Below are 17313 nucleotides of genomic sequence, written 5' to 3'. Positions count from 1 at the left end.
TGACATGTGAAGGGAACAACTCAGACCCTGCAGGGGTGGGGGGTTTCAGGACAGGTAAGTGTTCCAAGTGATTATCCACTGAGCAGGAATGCCACCAGAGGTGCCTATGTTTTCCTTTTAAATAGAGAAAACCCCCTTACATAAAGGTATAAAGGTAAGGCAGGAGGACAAGCGTCAGCCCCGGAGTGCCACTAGCGCGGGTGTTGGAGCACGTGGTAAGGCAGGCATGACCCCCTCACCCCCCACTGCAGTGGTAGATTTCTAGATTCAGAGAGGACAACCTTCCCTGGCATGCTTAAACCTCTTCTAATCTGCTTTAAGGACTGGATCTTTTATAAACACCCCTGGCCAAAGCTCTTTCTTCCGGTTTCCTGAACTGTTTCACCTCAGAGACCCTGAGGGAACCTGTGAGTATAACGAGGTATCAAAAACTAAGCAGGCTACAAGAAAGGCAGCTCGTGGGGCCATCAAAAGAGGTGTTTCATTCCAAACCAAACTGACTACAAATTAATGGGTAATTAGTGAAATCTGCAGGACCCATAAAGCCTTTAAACACAGCAGGGGCATGCAGTAAACTGTTTCATTACAGATGCTCTCAAGCAAAGAGTCAATGATGAGCAAAATAAAGCTGAAGAATGTCAGTTTAAGAAGAAACAGAAGAAATGGAAATTGGAGGAGAGAAGGTAAACCCCATGGGGCTGTACTCTGCCCCATCATGGCTAATACCACTGTTAGATCTGATTTTGAACCAGTCATAGTGGTGACTTTGGGCTTCTTTCCATTCAAACTCACTTAGCAACATCGCAAAACAGACTAAGTACCACGACAAACCCCAGACACAAAGCTCTGTGAGAATGAGAGCAGCAGCAAGGGTGATGGGGCCCTGTAGGCCTTCATTCACTGCTTCTCAAGCTTGTTCTCCCTCCTCACAAGGTAAGATCGATGTTTCTGCTCCACAGAGTTGCTCTGCAGCTCTTTCCCCAGCCACTCCAAACCCCTGTCCCCCAGGCTGGGTTTCCCTTATTCACTGGTACTCCCTCCAAGGAGCTCAAGACTTCCCAGAGGTCCAAGGTCCACAGTATGAAAACAACTGCCCTTGTCAGCCAGGCAGGACACTAGAACAAGGTCCCCTCTGTTTCCTTGTCACCAATCATTTCCCACTATGCCTCCCATTCTGAACTCTTTACAAAAGCACATAGAAGTCCTCAGGGTATGAGATCTTACTACAGATGGTGCTTCGACATTCCCAGATCTCTTCCTAAAAACCTTACACTTTGCCTTGCTGGGTTTTAGGCAGGCTCTACTGAAGCCTGTTCTCAACTGCTCCATATTTTGGCACAACAAACAGCTCTGAAAGAGGATCAGGGACTTAAGCATCAGCTGAAGCTTGTGATGCAACAGCTGAGCTGTGTGAAACTGGCCCTGGAAGGGTGCAAGGATGCCACCTTGCCAGGACTGAGGAAATGGATGGCTTTAAAAGGCTGGTGTTCCCCTGGGAAGCCAAGAAACAGAGAATCTGGTCTTACATGGAAGACTGGCTTTGCTTCAGTATTTATATCCCTCCTGGAAACCTGTTCTGCAGTGACCACCACTGCTTGGTACACAGATTAAGCATCAATATGAGCAAGAAAAAAATGGCCACCACATGACACCCGTCTTTCCAACATATACCCATGAAGGACAGGAAATGAAATGTCACATTTTTCTTTATTAGAGACAATAGTCAGTACACCCAAGTCCATCTAAATTTTGCAGAGCAGCTTGACCATGGATGGCTTTCTTGCAGGCACCCACAGAGATGAAGAAGCTCCAAAGAGAAAAAAAAGCCAACGAGATAAACATCTCGATCATAAATTAATGCCCTGAAATAACTTCTCTCACAACCATAAGAATGTAATGACAGAGAAGTCAAAACCCTTTGAGAAGCACACCATTCCTGGCAGTTGTGCTGCCCACTAAAGAGAAAGAGAAAGTGCCATCTGCTTCTGGGCTTGGCCCACAGGGATGGAGGGAGGGGAAGACAAAATGAAAGAGGAAAGAAGCAGCCTCATCTGCCTCAGCTTTCCTCTTCCTCCTTCCCTTGTGCTGACGAATGGGATGTTAGCTACAGCTGCTGGCTGGTTCAGAGGCTGCACAAAATGGTTGTGCAGGGAGGAGAGCATGGGGTGGCACTGTAGTAATGCTTTGCATTAAAAAAATCTCACAGCCTCTGCCTAAAGTGCATGTCTTCCTCCCTCGACAGGGCTGCCCATCTCTCCTCTGCAGTTTAAGGATGGGATATTTCCATCATGATTCTATAAGGTGGCTCCTTACAAGGAGCTTGAAGACAGTGAGCAGTGGGGTGAAGAAAAGAATGCTGGTGCTAACATTTCCCCCCAGCACAAGGGGAAAACAGAAGGGGGCTGTTATCGCCGTTCATAATCATCTCCAAACCATTATCTTGTTTCCGTGTGCCAGAGGGGAGTGATGCTTCCCATGTGCTCAGCACAGTCCTGTCTGCCCGGAGTCACATGGTGGCGTGGTAAGGGGTTTTCCTCCCCACACCTCAGTACCCAAGTTGGGTAGCAGAAGTCTCTGGGGGCAAAAAGAATATCCAGGCAAAAAAGCAAAGGAAAAGAGTGGAAAGCAGAGGATGGTCCCAATCCAACCAGCTATCTGCCACACAAAGCAGAGGAAGAATCCCAGGCTGTACATACATAGAAATCACAGAAGATGAACTGCCATGTGAAACACATGTTTTCATTAACAGTCTACAAAGTCTTTCCTCTGGCCATGCAGGCACACTCAGGCATCATCAATGAGCTTTTCTCCATTTGTGTCCTCCTTCCCGCTACCCTCTCTCTCACTCTCTCCTTCTTCTTCTGCCCCGTCCGTGTACGTGTCCTTTTGCCCATAGTTGAGAGTTGTGCGGGCAAGGTCCACCTCAATGGGAAAGACATCTGCATCTCGGAGCACGGCATAGCAATCATCATAGTACTTGGACATTGTGGAGACAAAACGCTGGAGCTGGAACACGATGTCCTGCACTGTAGTGGAGACGTGTTGGGAAAAAAATATCACATTAAACCCCCCCATCCCAAACTGTATGAAGGCTGTGACCAAGCCTCCCTTGCTAGCATTAGACACAGTCTCCTATGCATTAATTCCTTTTGGCCCCTGAGGGAGGATGTCTGGGCACAGTCACAAAAAGGTTCTTCAGTAAAGACTTCTGAGCCAAAAGGAAGGAGGAGCACAAAGGCCAAAGCTGTGTCTCCCTGACCCCTTCAGGTTCCAGACTCACCATGTTTCTGGTCCAGGAGCTCTATTTTCTCTAGGACATCCTTCCTCATCTTGGCAAAGCGCGTGCGAGCCTCCTGACGGCAACGCAGGATAAGGCGGTACTCGTAGTTGCCAGTGCTGACCCGGTACAGGGGTTCTCCCAGGGCCTGCCAAAAACACAGCACCATTTTAGAGACTGCCACAACAGTGCTTGTACACAGTCTGCCTTCCAGTGTGGACTCACAATGACCTCGGATTGTTACAGACCTCTCAGGCTCACGGGGACTGCAGTCAGGAAGCAGGAAACAAAGAACACTGAGCCACATCAACAACTGGCTTTCAGTCATTTTGAAGGCCAAATACACACCAAACATGGTAAAGAAAAGCACCACTACTGAGCAAGGACAGGCACCTTTCAACCCAGCATGGAGAAGCGGTATGGCTGCTTATCTGAAGACTATTAAGACAGGCATTATCAACAAACAAGTTTATATCAATCACACAAAAAATTCTGCCCTCCTCTACAAGCTTTGCCCTATGTGGATTGCATAATGTATTATGTATCTACACAGGGAACCCTGTGGTCTACAACCACTCAGACACAACGCTGGAAACCAACAGTAAGTGATTGATTCATTGTCCCGAAAAACAGTTTTGACAGACTGGGGTTAGGTAGAACAGCATTCTTTCCCTGCACCTGTAAATACAACATGCATAAAAATATGCGTTAACAGACTATGGCTCGCTAAGCACCCAGCATGTGCCAAAACCCATCATGGTACTCTGCTGGGCAAGACTGGGACTGTTTCCTTCCCATTTAGAAGGGAAGATATAATGAAAGACTGTGTTAAGAAAGTTTTATTCCTTCCTGGTACTTTGGAACTAGGCATTCCAAAAAAATCAAATGCCTGCTCTGAGATCAATACCTTGGATAAAAGAAGATCTTACTTTTATGCGGGGAAACTGGGATGTACAGGACACCTTTAGCTATCTTAAACACAGCTGTTAAGGATTAAAGTCATAGAACTCTAAGCTATAAACCCCTTATTGTTAAGAGATCCTTTCATCAATTTTCCTCACTTACAAATGCAGTTTCACATGAGTTTTGCTGAGGAGACGCTAAACCTCCATTTCTCAGAAACAAGTCCAGAATTAATGATAAGCTGTACACTACACACAAATGGAATCTGTAAAGATAACACCTTAATCCTCCTTACATAACCTAATCGTGCTTAAACACTGAGACAGGCAGTCACTGAGCAAACAAGCTGCAGAGAACTCTGGTCTCTCTACTATTCCACGGCACTAGGGATTCATTACTGGCAGCTACTGGCAGTGCTTCCCAGGCAGCATTTAAGGACCCCCAGTTTCTAAAACATTGAGCACAAATGCGTGTAATTCTTAGGATGCATTCACTAGTTTGAGTGCTGACAGGCACAGAAGTGCTTTTGCAATTGTAGTGGTACTCACAATGCAGCTGTACTCTTCATCATCCATCTCTTTGACTTTCAGGCAGTAAGACTTTGCAGAATTTAAAGTAATTAAAAAACAAAGAAAAACAAGAAGGAAATATTAAAAATCAGGGGCAATTTCATCATCACCGACATCCACAGGATTGTGTCATTTCAAGCCTTCCTTCAATGCTAGAGACACTGAGGAAAGCACAGTGGGATCAGAGTATTTTAAACATCCAAGGTGGAAAGAAAATCCATTTAGAGAAAGATGGAGAGAGAGAACAGTGGGGGGAGCGACAAAGTGCTTACTATTTTTATTACAGAGGGAAATACTTCAGGTAGGTATAATCCAGTAAGAGAAAAATCCTGTTTTAATCTGCTGTTTGGGAAAACATAGTACAAGAAAAGTGTGAGACAGAAATAAATAAAGAGGGAAAAAAGGATTAATTGCAGGAAGGATTGATGTAAGAAGAGATGCTGCCATATTCCCGTGCCTTAGGGCTGCAGCTCCAAATACTTCTCTTAATGGGTAAAAGGAAATAGATTCCTAAAGTTATAGAACAGGTGTGCTTGGCAACCTTACCCTTTTTGGGTGTAGAAAACAAGAAGGGAGTGGAATGAAGGAAGGTAAAAAAGGCATGTTCTAATTGAAAGAAAAAATATGAACTAGAGAGCTATTTAGAGGAGTTCAAGACTGTAAGTTGCACAGGAACTTTTTACAAATAAATCAGAAAATGAATTAATTTGGAAAATAAATCATCTGAGTTCTGGGAGATCTTTCTTGCCAGTGAGAAGTATTAGGTTAAAAGCAAGTGTCTAAATCTGAGTAATCTGGCAGTAAACAAAGTACTGGGAAAAATCATGCATTCTCTCATGGATTGTGGAAGGACAGATACATGATTGTATAGGCTATATGTGACTTTCAGGATGATTCCGTGAAATTTAATTTCAACCAGCACTTAAAAAAGCCCAAAAGCAAGCAGCTCACCAAATATTCAAACTTGACATCCAGGTACTTTTTGATAGTCAGCCTTGTGTCAGGAATGGCTTTATTCAGATATGTATTCAAGTCAGTAAGCATCTGCAAAGGAAACACTCGGTCGCTGAATGTAAGACTAAAAAGCATGACTACAATTCATCAAGTAACTGTCTACCCAGTGCAGGTCATAAGACTGCCTGGAGTTAACTGTTTTTTGAACTACAGCATATTTGAAAGAAAGTGTCTGGTCATAATTGTCATGGTTAGAGCCTCCATTACTGTCACCAGCAAGTGGTACCAGTGCTAGAAAGGCATGACTCATTTCTAGTCCCAATACCACTGCTTTTGACATGTAGTGTTTCAGTTTCAGCTGGTCCTGAAACAGCTCTCCCTGACTCAAAGTCACACTACCCAACATTGCCCATTCAACACGGCACTGAAAGTGCTGCCTAAATCAACATTCACTTTGCTAAACTAAGTGGACAGATTCCCTGGAGACTCTCACTCAAATATACTGATTAAAATCTTTAAATTGTTCCTGGATGGCTTACTTAAACTCTTCTGGTGACATCTTTTAATTATGAGTACCAATATCAAGTACTATACTACACTGATCAAACTATCCCCTCATTCCCAAAAGGAGAGGAATACAGTCATGTGCAAAAGTCACAGGGACAAGATTGATAATAAATTCACTACATTACCTCTCACATCCTTTTTGTTATGTAAAGAGTTCCCTTAAGGAAAGCAGACAAGGACTGTTCTTCCCACAATGAATGAACTTTAAGACTACACCTTCAAAGACAGGCTTCTGCCTCTCCAGATTCCCCTTTCTCCAGACCCTTTACTCCTATGGTTCAATTCTTTACCGGCTTAATTGTTTTCAGAAGGTGAATCCCAAACTTCTCAATGCTCCGATGGGCATCAGCAAACTTCACAAAGGCTTCGCTGGCAGCTGGTTGTGGCTCCCTCACACCAATGACAGAGAAAACATCTCCAAATGCTGGATGAGTGAAATAAATACAAACAGATGAAAGAAGAGGTCAACCCTGGAGAAAAATCTTGCCTCCAACATTACAACTCCCTCCCATAACCCTACAATTAGTTGGGGAATCATGCCATGTAACCCCTAAAAAACAGAAGTTGGCAGGGCATTTTTTCAATGTCTCATGAAAGACAGGGCCTCTGTTAACACCATCACTGCTAATGCAGGACAGTGGCCCTTCTCAGCTCATTTCTGCAACTCTCAGTTTTCTTTGAGTGAGGGAATCATGCATCAAAGTACTGACTAAAACTCCTGAAGCTGGAAGTCAAAGATTTGCACTCCCTTCACTCAAGATTCTTTACCTCTGTGTGTCTGAGACAGTTCAAAGAAAGCCCTGAGAAGACTCTTGGTGTGCTCCGTCAAGCCTGTGATGGAAACCAGGAAAACATTTAAGTCACTTCACTGAAACATAATGGAGGCATCCTTCTCTCCCATCTGTGTCTGATGGAAGACACAATTTACCTTTGTATAACTCTGCAGTCCTCTCCAGCTCCTCTAATCTCTTCACTAGTCCATCTAAATAGAAACAAGAATCAGAATACAGAATTACCAAATTCAGGGCATGGTTAAGACCTGATTGAGTGGAAAAACATCAGTTTCATATATTTGCTTCAAATGTCTCTCACCCCTTAATGCCTGTTCTGTAGTACAAGTGGGGGAAGCTTTTAAAATAACCACAAACGTATTTTATAGTGTGAGGTCATCACCTATTGGCATTCACTAATGGGTGTCTGCTTTACATTAACCTGACCTTACCTAACATTCAAATGGCCTCAGTGACACTCAGGAAGGGCAGAGGCAATGACAACAGTGAGGCAGAGCAGAACAAAAGAATTACAAGGAATAATGTGGACCATGCAAGTTACAATAGAAAGTAGGTAAACACAAGAGGAATTCCCTTAAGGAAATGTCCTGGATAATACTTACCATTGCAAAGTATGGCTCGGCTTAACCCCAGGGCATCTGCTGTCCCCGAGCTCATGTTCTCCACTAGTCGATGTTTTACCTTCTTTAATACTGAACGCCAAAAGAGAGTTGCAAACTGGGATCAGGGTCATTTCTATGGGCATGAAAAGCTCACTAGCACAATTCACTGTTTTTCCCAGGCACTGGATAAACTGCACTTAACCCAGTGCTGAGATAGCAAGCAGAAAGAGAATACCACAGAAACAGGATGTTCTGGTCCAGTCATGCATAGCACATCTTTTAACCTGCCTCTGTGTTCTGTTCTCACACCCTACACATCTCAATCAACAGAGGTCCAGCAATTCTTTTGGAAGACTATTCACTTTGCTATAAGCTACCTATCAAGATAACTGGAACTAAACTTGGCTTATGCTACCTGCTGTATTATTTACATTGAAGTCAGGACATGAGGCTGAAAGCAAGATAAAAAGGATTTAATGCTCAGTGTTATCCCTTTCCTTATTCTTATATTTTGAATCCAAGTTATACCCTTTTGTCACCTCTTGATGGAATTTCTGTCTTTGGTGGTCATACCCTGCAAATTGCTAGACAGGCATACCCTCTTTGGCATCAGATGACTCAGACACATTTATTTAGAGGCAAACTTGTGGTGCCTGCAGATCCCAAGAACTCAGATTAAGTCACAGTGTTCAGCACCTCTGAAAAAAATTCCATATTCTCACGACACTTCTGTTTCCTCAGAAGTCCATCTCATTACTTAGGATTTTCCTGAATCCCTGTCAATTCATTAGCACCATAATCACCACGAAAAGAGATGAGAGCAAACAGAAGAGACAGATTTTTTGGGAAGTGAGAGACAGCTGTGTAGGCTTAGTTCAAAGCACACACTTTGTTTTAGCAGTAAAGGCTCCCCTCTCTCCCATAAAATCTATGTTTGTACAAAACTCAGTGTAGACGGGTATTTCATCACTGTTCTCCAAGCTGAGAAACTGCCACCAGTGCTTTTTGATTGACACACTGCTGTGTACAGCTAAAAATCTCAATAGGTCAATAAAGCTTATATGTATTAAAAATAAATTAATTAAATTATTATGCAATTGAGACTGCTCATCCATACTAAACACAGCACAGAAAAACAAGCCCCCCACAACAACAGTCAAGCCTTGATTTAACTTTCAAGAAGTAAGGGAAGGATTTTTTTAAATCTGAAATTCACTTTGACAGTATCCATTTGAAAGTGATTGAGTCAAGAGTAAGAAAAGAAACAGAGTTTTACTTTGGCTTTAGCTGGGACCAATCTTTCACCCTTCCCCATTATTTTAACACTATAGGGTGAAAGAAAGTCTTACCAATATCCAAAGACTTGCCCTGCTTTGGGTCAGCCTGAAGCTTGTTGTAGTGTATTGTCACTTCTCCCTGCAGAAAGAGCAAATCCAAAACTGCTGTGCTGGAAGCAAGGAGCAGTGAATTCCTTTACCCGAGGACAACAAACTGACAACTATGACCCAGAAGCTCCAGTGGCCCCCTCCTACCTCTCACCTTTACCATCTGTATCATCTTTGCCACCTCCACCTTGGTCTTGCCTTTGACGGACTTCCCATTCACTCCTGTGATTTCATCCCCAGCTGCTACGGTGCCATCCAGGGCTGCTGGAGTGTTATCAAACACCTGGCAGAGAGGAGAACGAGGAGAAAAATAGAGAAAGTCTGGAATCAAGAGGAGGAGAAAGGTAAATGCAGGGCTAAATAACAAAACCTGAACAACTACATTTCTCCTACTTAATTCAGTTGTACTTTGTTCATGGTGCAGCCACAGTTTTCCCCCTTCCCAAACTAACAGACAGGCTGATCACCTTGTTTTCTCAGGAAGTTCTTGCCTCCAGAGTGTACTTCCTCAAGTGTGTGATTTCCTGATGTTGAGGATGTCACACTGTTCTCCTGTGAATTTTAATGTTCTCCAAAGGGAAGGACAAATCCAGAACTCTTAATTTAATTCTTCCACACCTACTAGGTAGTAGGGTTAAGGAAATCTTAACCACTGGAAAGTGAGATCATAGAATCATAGAATCAATTGGGTTGGAAAAGACCTCCGAGATCATCGAGTCCAACCCTTGGTCCAACTCCAGTCCATTTACCAGATCATGGCACTCAGTGCCACATCCAATCTCAGTTTAAAAATCTCTAGGGATGGTGAATCCCCCACCTCTCTGGGCAGGCCATTCCAATGCCTGATTACTCTCTCTGTAAAGAATTTTTTTCTGATCTCCAACTTAAATTTCCCCTGGCAGAGCTTGAGCCCGTGCCCCCTTGTCCTATTGCTGAGTGTCTGGGAGAAGAGACCAACCCCCACCTGGCTAGAACTTCCCTTCAGGTAGTTATAGACAGTGATGAGGTCACCTCTGAGCCTCCTCTTCTCCAGGCTAAACACCCCCAGCTCCCTCAGCCTCTCCCCATAATGTCATCCCCCACTTTGACAAGCCAAACAGCACAGGTTTCTCCACACTTCCCGTCAGGCCAACACTCTTTTACAAAGGTGGTTTATCTTTCTCCTCAAGTGCCCACCTGGACAATGTAGAGACAAGGGCAGTACTGTGCTCCTCCCCCAATGCTGATCCCAATCAGGTTCTGAGAGTCCTTCTTCAGGGTCACTGTCCCAGGTACAGTGGGGATGCCCCTAGAAGGAGACGGGAATAACTGAACATGTAGGCAGGGCTGCCAGTGTATGAAACAACTCCACTATCTGAGTCAATACAAACAGAAAACATAATGGGAGCTGCACATTTGAATTCATCCCTTCATCTCTGCCCCAGAGTCCATCAGCAGGGGCCAGCAGGAACACCTTCTGTGCTACCTTTTTTGGGCCTTCATGCAAGGATTAGAGGTGGGGAGACTCCTTCATCCACCACTAGGCACTGAAGAATTTAGTGCTGCTTTTAGTGCTGGAGTGAGAGGAAAACTTGCACAGCATAAGTAAGATGTAAATCAAGTGCTCAATGTTAAATTATTTGCTAATCTCATCAAACCTTCTACTTGCTCAGGAAATGACAGTGTTCTCCTCCTTACAGACTACTAATTTAAGAAGACATGTCAGCACTGCTTTGCAATCAGAAAAGCAAGGCAGTCACTGCAGAGCAACACAAACATTCTCCTGTGCTTGTCAGCACAGCAAGGCCTCATCCCGTCTCCAGAGGGAGCAAGAAATCAGGACTAAACAGCAAGTCTGATGCTCAGCACAGTGTCAGGAGCAGGTAAATTTATCAACTCTTGTTAGGCCTTGGCTGCAAAAACTATTTCTATTGTTAGAAAAAAACCAAGAAAAGACAAGAGAAATACTCACAGCTTATCTTCCTCAATATCGTAGTCCAAATCTGCAAACATTGTTTTGGTTAAGTGGAGCCTATTTGTCTGATGCTGCTTATTTCAAACTCCCTGGGAAGAAATAACAGAATAAACTCCAATAAATGAGTGATTCAATAGAAAACTGCAGAGAACCAACCTGTCACCCTTATTGACCTCTTTCTGTTTGGGTTTTTTTTTATGAATGCCACATTGTGGTCTCCGCTCTTCTATCAGAGATGTCAAATGCCTCTGGTTCTCTGCTCTGCATAAGGCAGAAGGTCCTTGAGTTTGAATGCTGTACGTTTCAAAACCTGTACGTATCAAAAAAAAAATGACACACGTGCAGTATTTCCAAACCACAGAACAAAACGTGGTTCTTTCTGGAAGCTGCTTCTTCCCACGTTCGACCTGCCCTGTGGCTGCTGGAGATATTTACAGTTCAATCGCTACATCCATCACACATCTCTGTGTGGTTCTTGACTTCGCAGCGAGTCACGTCACTTTTTGACGTTCACCCCCTGCCCCGGGAGGCCGCGCTGAGCTTTCCACAAAACCCCCTCATTACTTCCCCATGCACAAACACCGTTTCGTTTCCCATTTCAATTCCGGTAGCGATCAGCAGGCAGCCTCTAACTGCGGCCTCCGAACTGCACCACATCCGACCCCAAGGGACCAGAGCTTCACTGACATTCCTCGGGGCGGCCGCGGCGCACGCACCCGGGGCAGGGAAGGGGCTGCGGGCCCGGGTCGGGCTGGGGAAGGGGGCGCCGGACCCCCATCCTGCCCCGCAGGCCCCGGCCGGGGCAGCCGCGGGGGGGCGTCCCTGAGGGGCGCGAGCTCACCGGAAGCGGCCGCGCGGCGCCGCCAGACCCCGCCGACACGTCACCGCTGGCGCCGGAGCCCCGCCCCCTGCGCGCGCGCCCTCGCCCTGAGCGTTGCCATGGGGACGAGCACGCGCGGGGGCGGGGCCGCCGCGCGCCCCGCCGCCATCTTGGGAGCGGCGCTCCCTTCCGTCGTCTTGTTTTCTTTCCCGCTTTCTCCCTCCCTCCCCCCCTCCCCCCCTCCCCCCTCCCCCCTCCCCCCTCCCCCCCCTCCCCCCCCCCTTTCTCCCTCCTTCCTCCCTCCCTTCCTCCCTCCTTCCCACTTTCTCCTCTCTCTGCCTCTGTCCCTCCCTCCCTTCCCTCCCCTCTCCCCCTTCCCTCCCTTCTCCCTCTCTTCCCTCCCTCCCTCCCTCTCCCTCCCTCTCTCCCTCTCTCTCTCTCCCTCTCTCCCTCTCCCCCTTCCCTTCCTCCCTTCCTCCCTTCCTCCCTTCCTCCCTTCCTCCCTCCCACTTCCTCCCTCCCTCCCTCTCTCCCTCTCTCCCTCCCTTCCCTCTCCCTCTCCCTCCCTTCCCCTCACCTTCTCTTCCCCTCTCTTTCTCCCCTTCCCTTCCCTCCCTCCCTTGCTCCCACTTTCTCCCACTTTCTCCCCTCCCCCTTCTCTCTTTCTCCCCTCCCCCCTCTCTCTTTCTCCTCTCCCCCCTCTCTCTTTCTCCCCTCCCCCCTTCCCCCCCCCTCTCTCTCTCCTCTGTCCGTTCCTCTCTCCACCATTGCCCTCGGGCTCCATGGTGACCAGAGTGGGAGCTGCAGCAGCAGCAGAAGGGGGTGGGAACGTCGAAGTTGAGCAGGTTTCAATGGCACAGCATGGAATAGGAGTTATGAGATGGTGTTAGTTACTGGTGGGTCATGGTGTCACCACCATGTCATTTTGGATGTCAGCACCAGGAGTGGCACACAAAGTATGCCCACCGCAAGGAAAACAGGCTGTCTTGCACTTCCCACTTGCCACAACAGTTCCCTGTGGGAGGTGATGTGCCCCACACAAGCACACCTGGCACTGACTTGGTCAGAGAGACATTTGTGATTGTGAACGTGTCCTGGACTGATGATTTGGGGGCACAAAGAGCTTTGAGGTTCAACAAGACCAAGTGCTGGATCCTACACTTTGGCTTCCAACAACCCCCTCCAGTGCTCCAGGCTTGGGGTAGAGTGGCTGGAAAGCTGTCCAGTGGAAAAGGACCTGGGGTTACTTGTTGACAGCAGCTGAACATAAGCCAGCAGTGTGTGCAGGTGGCCAAGAAGGCCAATGGCATCCTGGCCTATATCAGAAATAGTGTGGCCAGCAGAACCAGAGAAAGGATTCTTCCCATGTATTTTATACAAGGTATTCTGCACCTTGAATCCTGGGTCCAGTCCTGGGCTTGTCACTGCAAGAAAGACATTGAGATGCTGGAGCATGTCCAGAGCAGGGCAACAGACTGATGAGGGTCTGGGCACAAGTTTAATGAGCAGCAGCAGAGGGAGCTGGAGTTGTTTGGTCTGGAGGAAAGGATGCTCATAGCAGACCTTACTGCTCTCTGCAACTGCCTGACAGGGGTGTGTGGCCAGGTGAGGGTCAGCCTCTTCTCCCAGGTAACAAGTGATAGGATGAGAGGACATAAACTGAGCCAGGGAAGGTTATCTTGGTCATTGGGAAGAATTTCTTCACAGAAAAAGTGGTTAGACTTTGGAATGGACTGGACTCCTGAGGGAGGTGGTGGAGTCACCATTCCTGGAGGTGTTTCAGGAAAGATTGGACATGGCACTTGGTGCCATGGTGATGTTCTGTCATAGGTTGGACTTGATGATTTCAGGGGTCTTTTCCAACCTGAAACTGGTTGGCACAATCGCCCCTAGTGCTGGCAGGCCAGCAGTGACCTGTGGTAGAAGCGACATGGGAGCCAGTCAGCACAGGTGTACACAAACCCACGACACTCCACATGCGTGACACGATAGCGGGTTTTTCTCCTTGGTGATGTGTGTGGGAGCAGTGATTGGGTGTCCAAAAGTTTTTTCTGCCTCCATCAAGACAGCAGCATCACTGGGAGAATACTTTGATTTCCCAGAAGCATGTGGTTGCCTTGTTGCAGTATGTGTCATCTCTTCCAGGCACTGCTGACTTCTGAGCAATTACCAGGCTGCCAAACCTGGCTCACTGATGCAGATCAAAAAAACCCCAACCCCAACATTGAACTCTTTGAACTGGAAACACCTCCATGACTAGGAACAAGGGCTGGCCAATGACCATGACCTCTCTTGCTGTCTGAGAGTGGTTGGTGTTTGTGGTGTGCAGCCCCAGGAGCCTCTTGTCTGCATACATCAAAAAAACAGCTGAAGCCACCCACAATGTTGAAGTACAAGAGCAAGAGCATGCTCTTAATAACGATTTTGAAGTCCTGTGTCTAAGATGTGATTTATTTATGAAGAGAAGCTGAATGAGAAATGCAGTCCTTCAGGTGGGAGCTCCCTGAAGAGGAGACTGACATCCTGACCTTGGCTGCTGACAGGAGTTTTACATCAGTGAAGCTCCAGAACTGATGAGCCAGGCCCTGATCTCTGCATGAGTAGCTCACTGGGACTCAGCAGTGCAGCAGCACTTGACTGTGGCTGAGGATGATACAGAGAGGACAGAGCCAGACTCTTCTCAGGGCTTTTGCATACCAAAAGACAAGAGGCAGGGATTGCAAATTGTAAGATGGAATTGTGTGTGGCCAGACTTTGTGAACACAGATTTGGGCAGGGCTCTCCCCACGTGGGTGTGCCCTTCCAGCCTGTGCAGTGGATTTTTCAGGTGAGGCACAGCGTGCACAGAACTGGCCCCACCGTTTAAGTCCTGAGGTCCATCTGCCACGGCAGAGCGAGCTTAGACAGTGACAGTGAAGTCCTCGGGACTGTCACAGCACCCGGTACTAACCAGGGCTGACCCTGCTGAGCATCCGAGATGTGACGGAATGGGATGTCAGGAAGGCATTGAACTGCCAGGGGACGGTCCCCGCTGAGACTGGAACTCAGGACCTTGGGATTCAGAGTCCAGAGTGCTCTCCATTACACCACGGGACCACCCTTAAGATGGAATTACATTGCAATAAAAGGGAAACTATGAGGGTGGGTAAACACTGTTACATCAGCCCAGAGAGGTGGTGGAATATCCATCCCTAGATACAGTGAAAATTTAACTGAACAGAGTCTGCGATGGATGGGGTGGTCCTGAGAGAGACCCTGCAACACAAGCACAGAGGCCACCCCGCAGAAACCTCCCAAAGCTGACAGCTAATGCAGACGAGAGCTCAGTAAGCAAATGTCACAGGGCAGATCGTCGGTGGAGGCAGAACTCGAGCCTGCTGCCCGTCTCATGCGCCGGCAGGGCTGCTCCGTGCGGCGGGGTCGCGGTCCGAGTGTCCCGCCCGCACTGTCCCTGCTCCGGGTCACCCCCGGGCGAGCGGCTCCATTTCTAAGGGGGCATCGCCACCGTGTGGCCACTTCTCGGAACTGCTGCTGCGGGAACGGGCCTGGATTCAGAGTTTGCAGAGTTGGGATATTTCCCCTATTTTACCGCAAGGAGAAATAGAGTAAAAAGAGGTTTTCCCCGCATCTAGAAGAACACCTGCATAACGTTAATCATTTGCTTGCCCTCCAGGGGATTTCTCAGGGGCTTGCTGGTCACCAGGCTGGTTAAAAGAAGTCATGGATCTCATTTCTCCTGCCATCCACTTCTGCTAGTAGAGCTGCAAGGGAGAAGATCGAACAGTGAATGCCTCCTTTGCTGGCAGCTCCTGCCATTACAAACGAAAGGCAATAGACAGAGGCCTGAGGTGAAAAACCAGACCTGCTGACACTGAAAAGGCCAAAACTCGTAGGTCTGGTGTGCCTTGCTTATGTGCCCTTCCAGAGATGCATGCTCATTGTGCATGTCCTTCAGTATGTGTCTGATCACTGGCCTGTGCATGTGTGTGCTGACTGATCCTGCCTTTTGTGCACAGTGCTCCAATGTGTCCAAGATCGATTGGATTCTCTATGTGTGAGATGGAGAATGAATCTGCATGTGCCCTAAAGCCATGTCTGTCTCAATATTAGAAATCCAGCTGATTGCATCCTCCAAAGGGAAAAAGTAATGAATTACTGATGAAAATGGTTGCCTAAAATCCAAAAAAACAAGGCTAGCCAACATGTTAAAAAACCCCAAAACCCTGGAAGCTGTTGCTTTTCAAGAATAGGTCTGGTTAATTTTATAAAAAATGTGAAATGCAGCTTTTTCCTGAAAATTTGGCTTGCTGCTTACAGTTTACCAACATGGCTTGGATCAAGAGGGCTCAGTTTGCACATACAGACATTTTTCCACCTCCAAATATACAATCCATGAACAGTTTGAGAGTCAAAACTCTTCTGCTTGTCTTTCATCATGTGTAATAAGCAGTCTGCAAGCAGATCACACGTTGCACGACTGGTTAGCTTCTTGGCACTCAGATGCATTTCTGTGTACTGGGGCTGTGCTTTACTGCTACTCTTTTCAGTATCAACACAACTAACTCTGAGCTAACATCCTCCTTGATTGCTGTCTCTTGAGCCATGTTGTCTGTTCTGGGGACAACTTTCAGTGAGTAAGTGTGGGGGTTGCATCCTGTGCCCACCACTCCACACCCTCCCTACCCTGCCCCTGCCTGACTCCTCCTGGGTGCTCCAAATACCTGCAGCAGCCTCTACATGGTGCAGGTGGGAGACAGCCTTACTGAGGTGGAATAGGAGGCTGCTTTCACTGTTTTAATTGTCCTTCCTCTGAAATGTTGTGCATTTAGGATTCTTAGACGTTTATCCAGAGAGAAGCCAGGTGAAAATGGATAATGCTTCGTGGCAGATGCACTGTATTTCAACATTTCAGTCCCCTACAGATTTCTCCTCCTAGCCAAAGATAAGTCTCAGGAGCATCTGTTCTTACCTACTGCTAAACACTGCTCAGTGCTGACCCCCAGAAGCTGTTACCTCTTCTGAAAGCATTGCTTGCAAAGGCATTATTTGCAACCTGAAAAAACAGCAACATAAAGCCTAATAGATTTTCTGAGACCCTGCAGGTGGAAACCATGAGCCCTGGCTTGGCTGATCATTTTTTATTTGTAAGGCAACTTTCAGCCTTTCCATACCAGGGGCATGACCACACAATATTGCACAGCCCAGGGGCACTGCTGGTCCAGCAAGGTGCTATTGAACCTTGTGGTCCTTGGAATGAACCCTTGGGGTGTCGAGCTCCACAATGGAATAGCAACAGGGCATATGGGGGACCACACCTCACGACCAGTGACAGACTAAAGGGTGGGAAACAGGCAGAGAGTTGCCCTCCTTATGCATAGGTCTAACATGCCTGATTACCCCATCCTCTCCTCACCTCTGCAATGTAAAAGACTCTTGTTGAGAGTGGTCATAATTCACAGTGAACATGCTGCCTCCCCCTTACTCCCTTCAC

At 47.1% G+C, this 17313-nt stretch overlaps 1 protein-coding gene across 4 annotated transcripts; it reads right to left on the bottom strand.

The window, feature by feature from the left end:
* Positions 1-1688: 1688 nt before the first annotated feature.
* PICK1 (protein interacting with PRKCA 1) lies at positions 1689-12029 on the bottom strand. 4 transcript variants are annotated; one of them, XM_071551759.1, is made up of 13 exons: positions 11844-12029; positions 11000-11091; positions 10225-10336; positions 9203-9331; positions 9013-9079; positions 7664-7753; positions 7199-7252; positions 7039-7101; positions 6561-6694; positions 5701-5793; positions 4729-4779; positions 3281-3425; positions 1689-3026 (listed from the first exon to the last, which is right to left on the bottom strand). In XM_071551759.1, the coding sequence occupies exons 2-13, from the start codon at positions 11038-11040 to the stop codon at positions 2785-2787; spliced, it is 1221 nt and encodes a 406-aa protein (XP_071407860.1). In that variant the 5' UTR covers positions 11041-11091; positions 11844-12029; the 3' UTR covers positions 1689-2784. The 4 variants fall into 4 exon arrangements, with proteins under 4 accessions (XP_071407860.1, XP_071407862.1, XP_071407863.1 ...); XM_071551761.1 differs by lacking the exon at positions 11844-12029 and adding an exon at positions 11719-11836; XM_071551762.1 differs by lacking the exon at positions 11844-12029 and adding an exon at positions 11342-11570.
* Between the last annotated feature and the right edge of the window lie 5284 nt (positions 12030-17313).

This window comes from Pithys albifrons, chromosome 3 (genome assembly GCF_047495875.1).
Source record: "Pithys albifrons albifrons isolate INPA30051 chromosome 3, PitAlb_v1, whole genome shotgun sequence".
Taxonomy (NCBI): domain Eukaryota; kingdom Metazoa; phylum Chordata; class Aves; order Passeriformes; family Thamnophilidae; genus Pithys; species Pithys albifrons.
The sequence above is the reverse complement of the archived record's forward strand: the minus strand, read 5'-3'. Positions and strand labels throughout refer to the sequence as shown.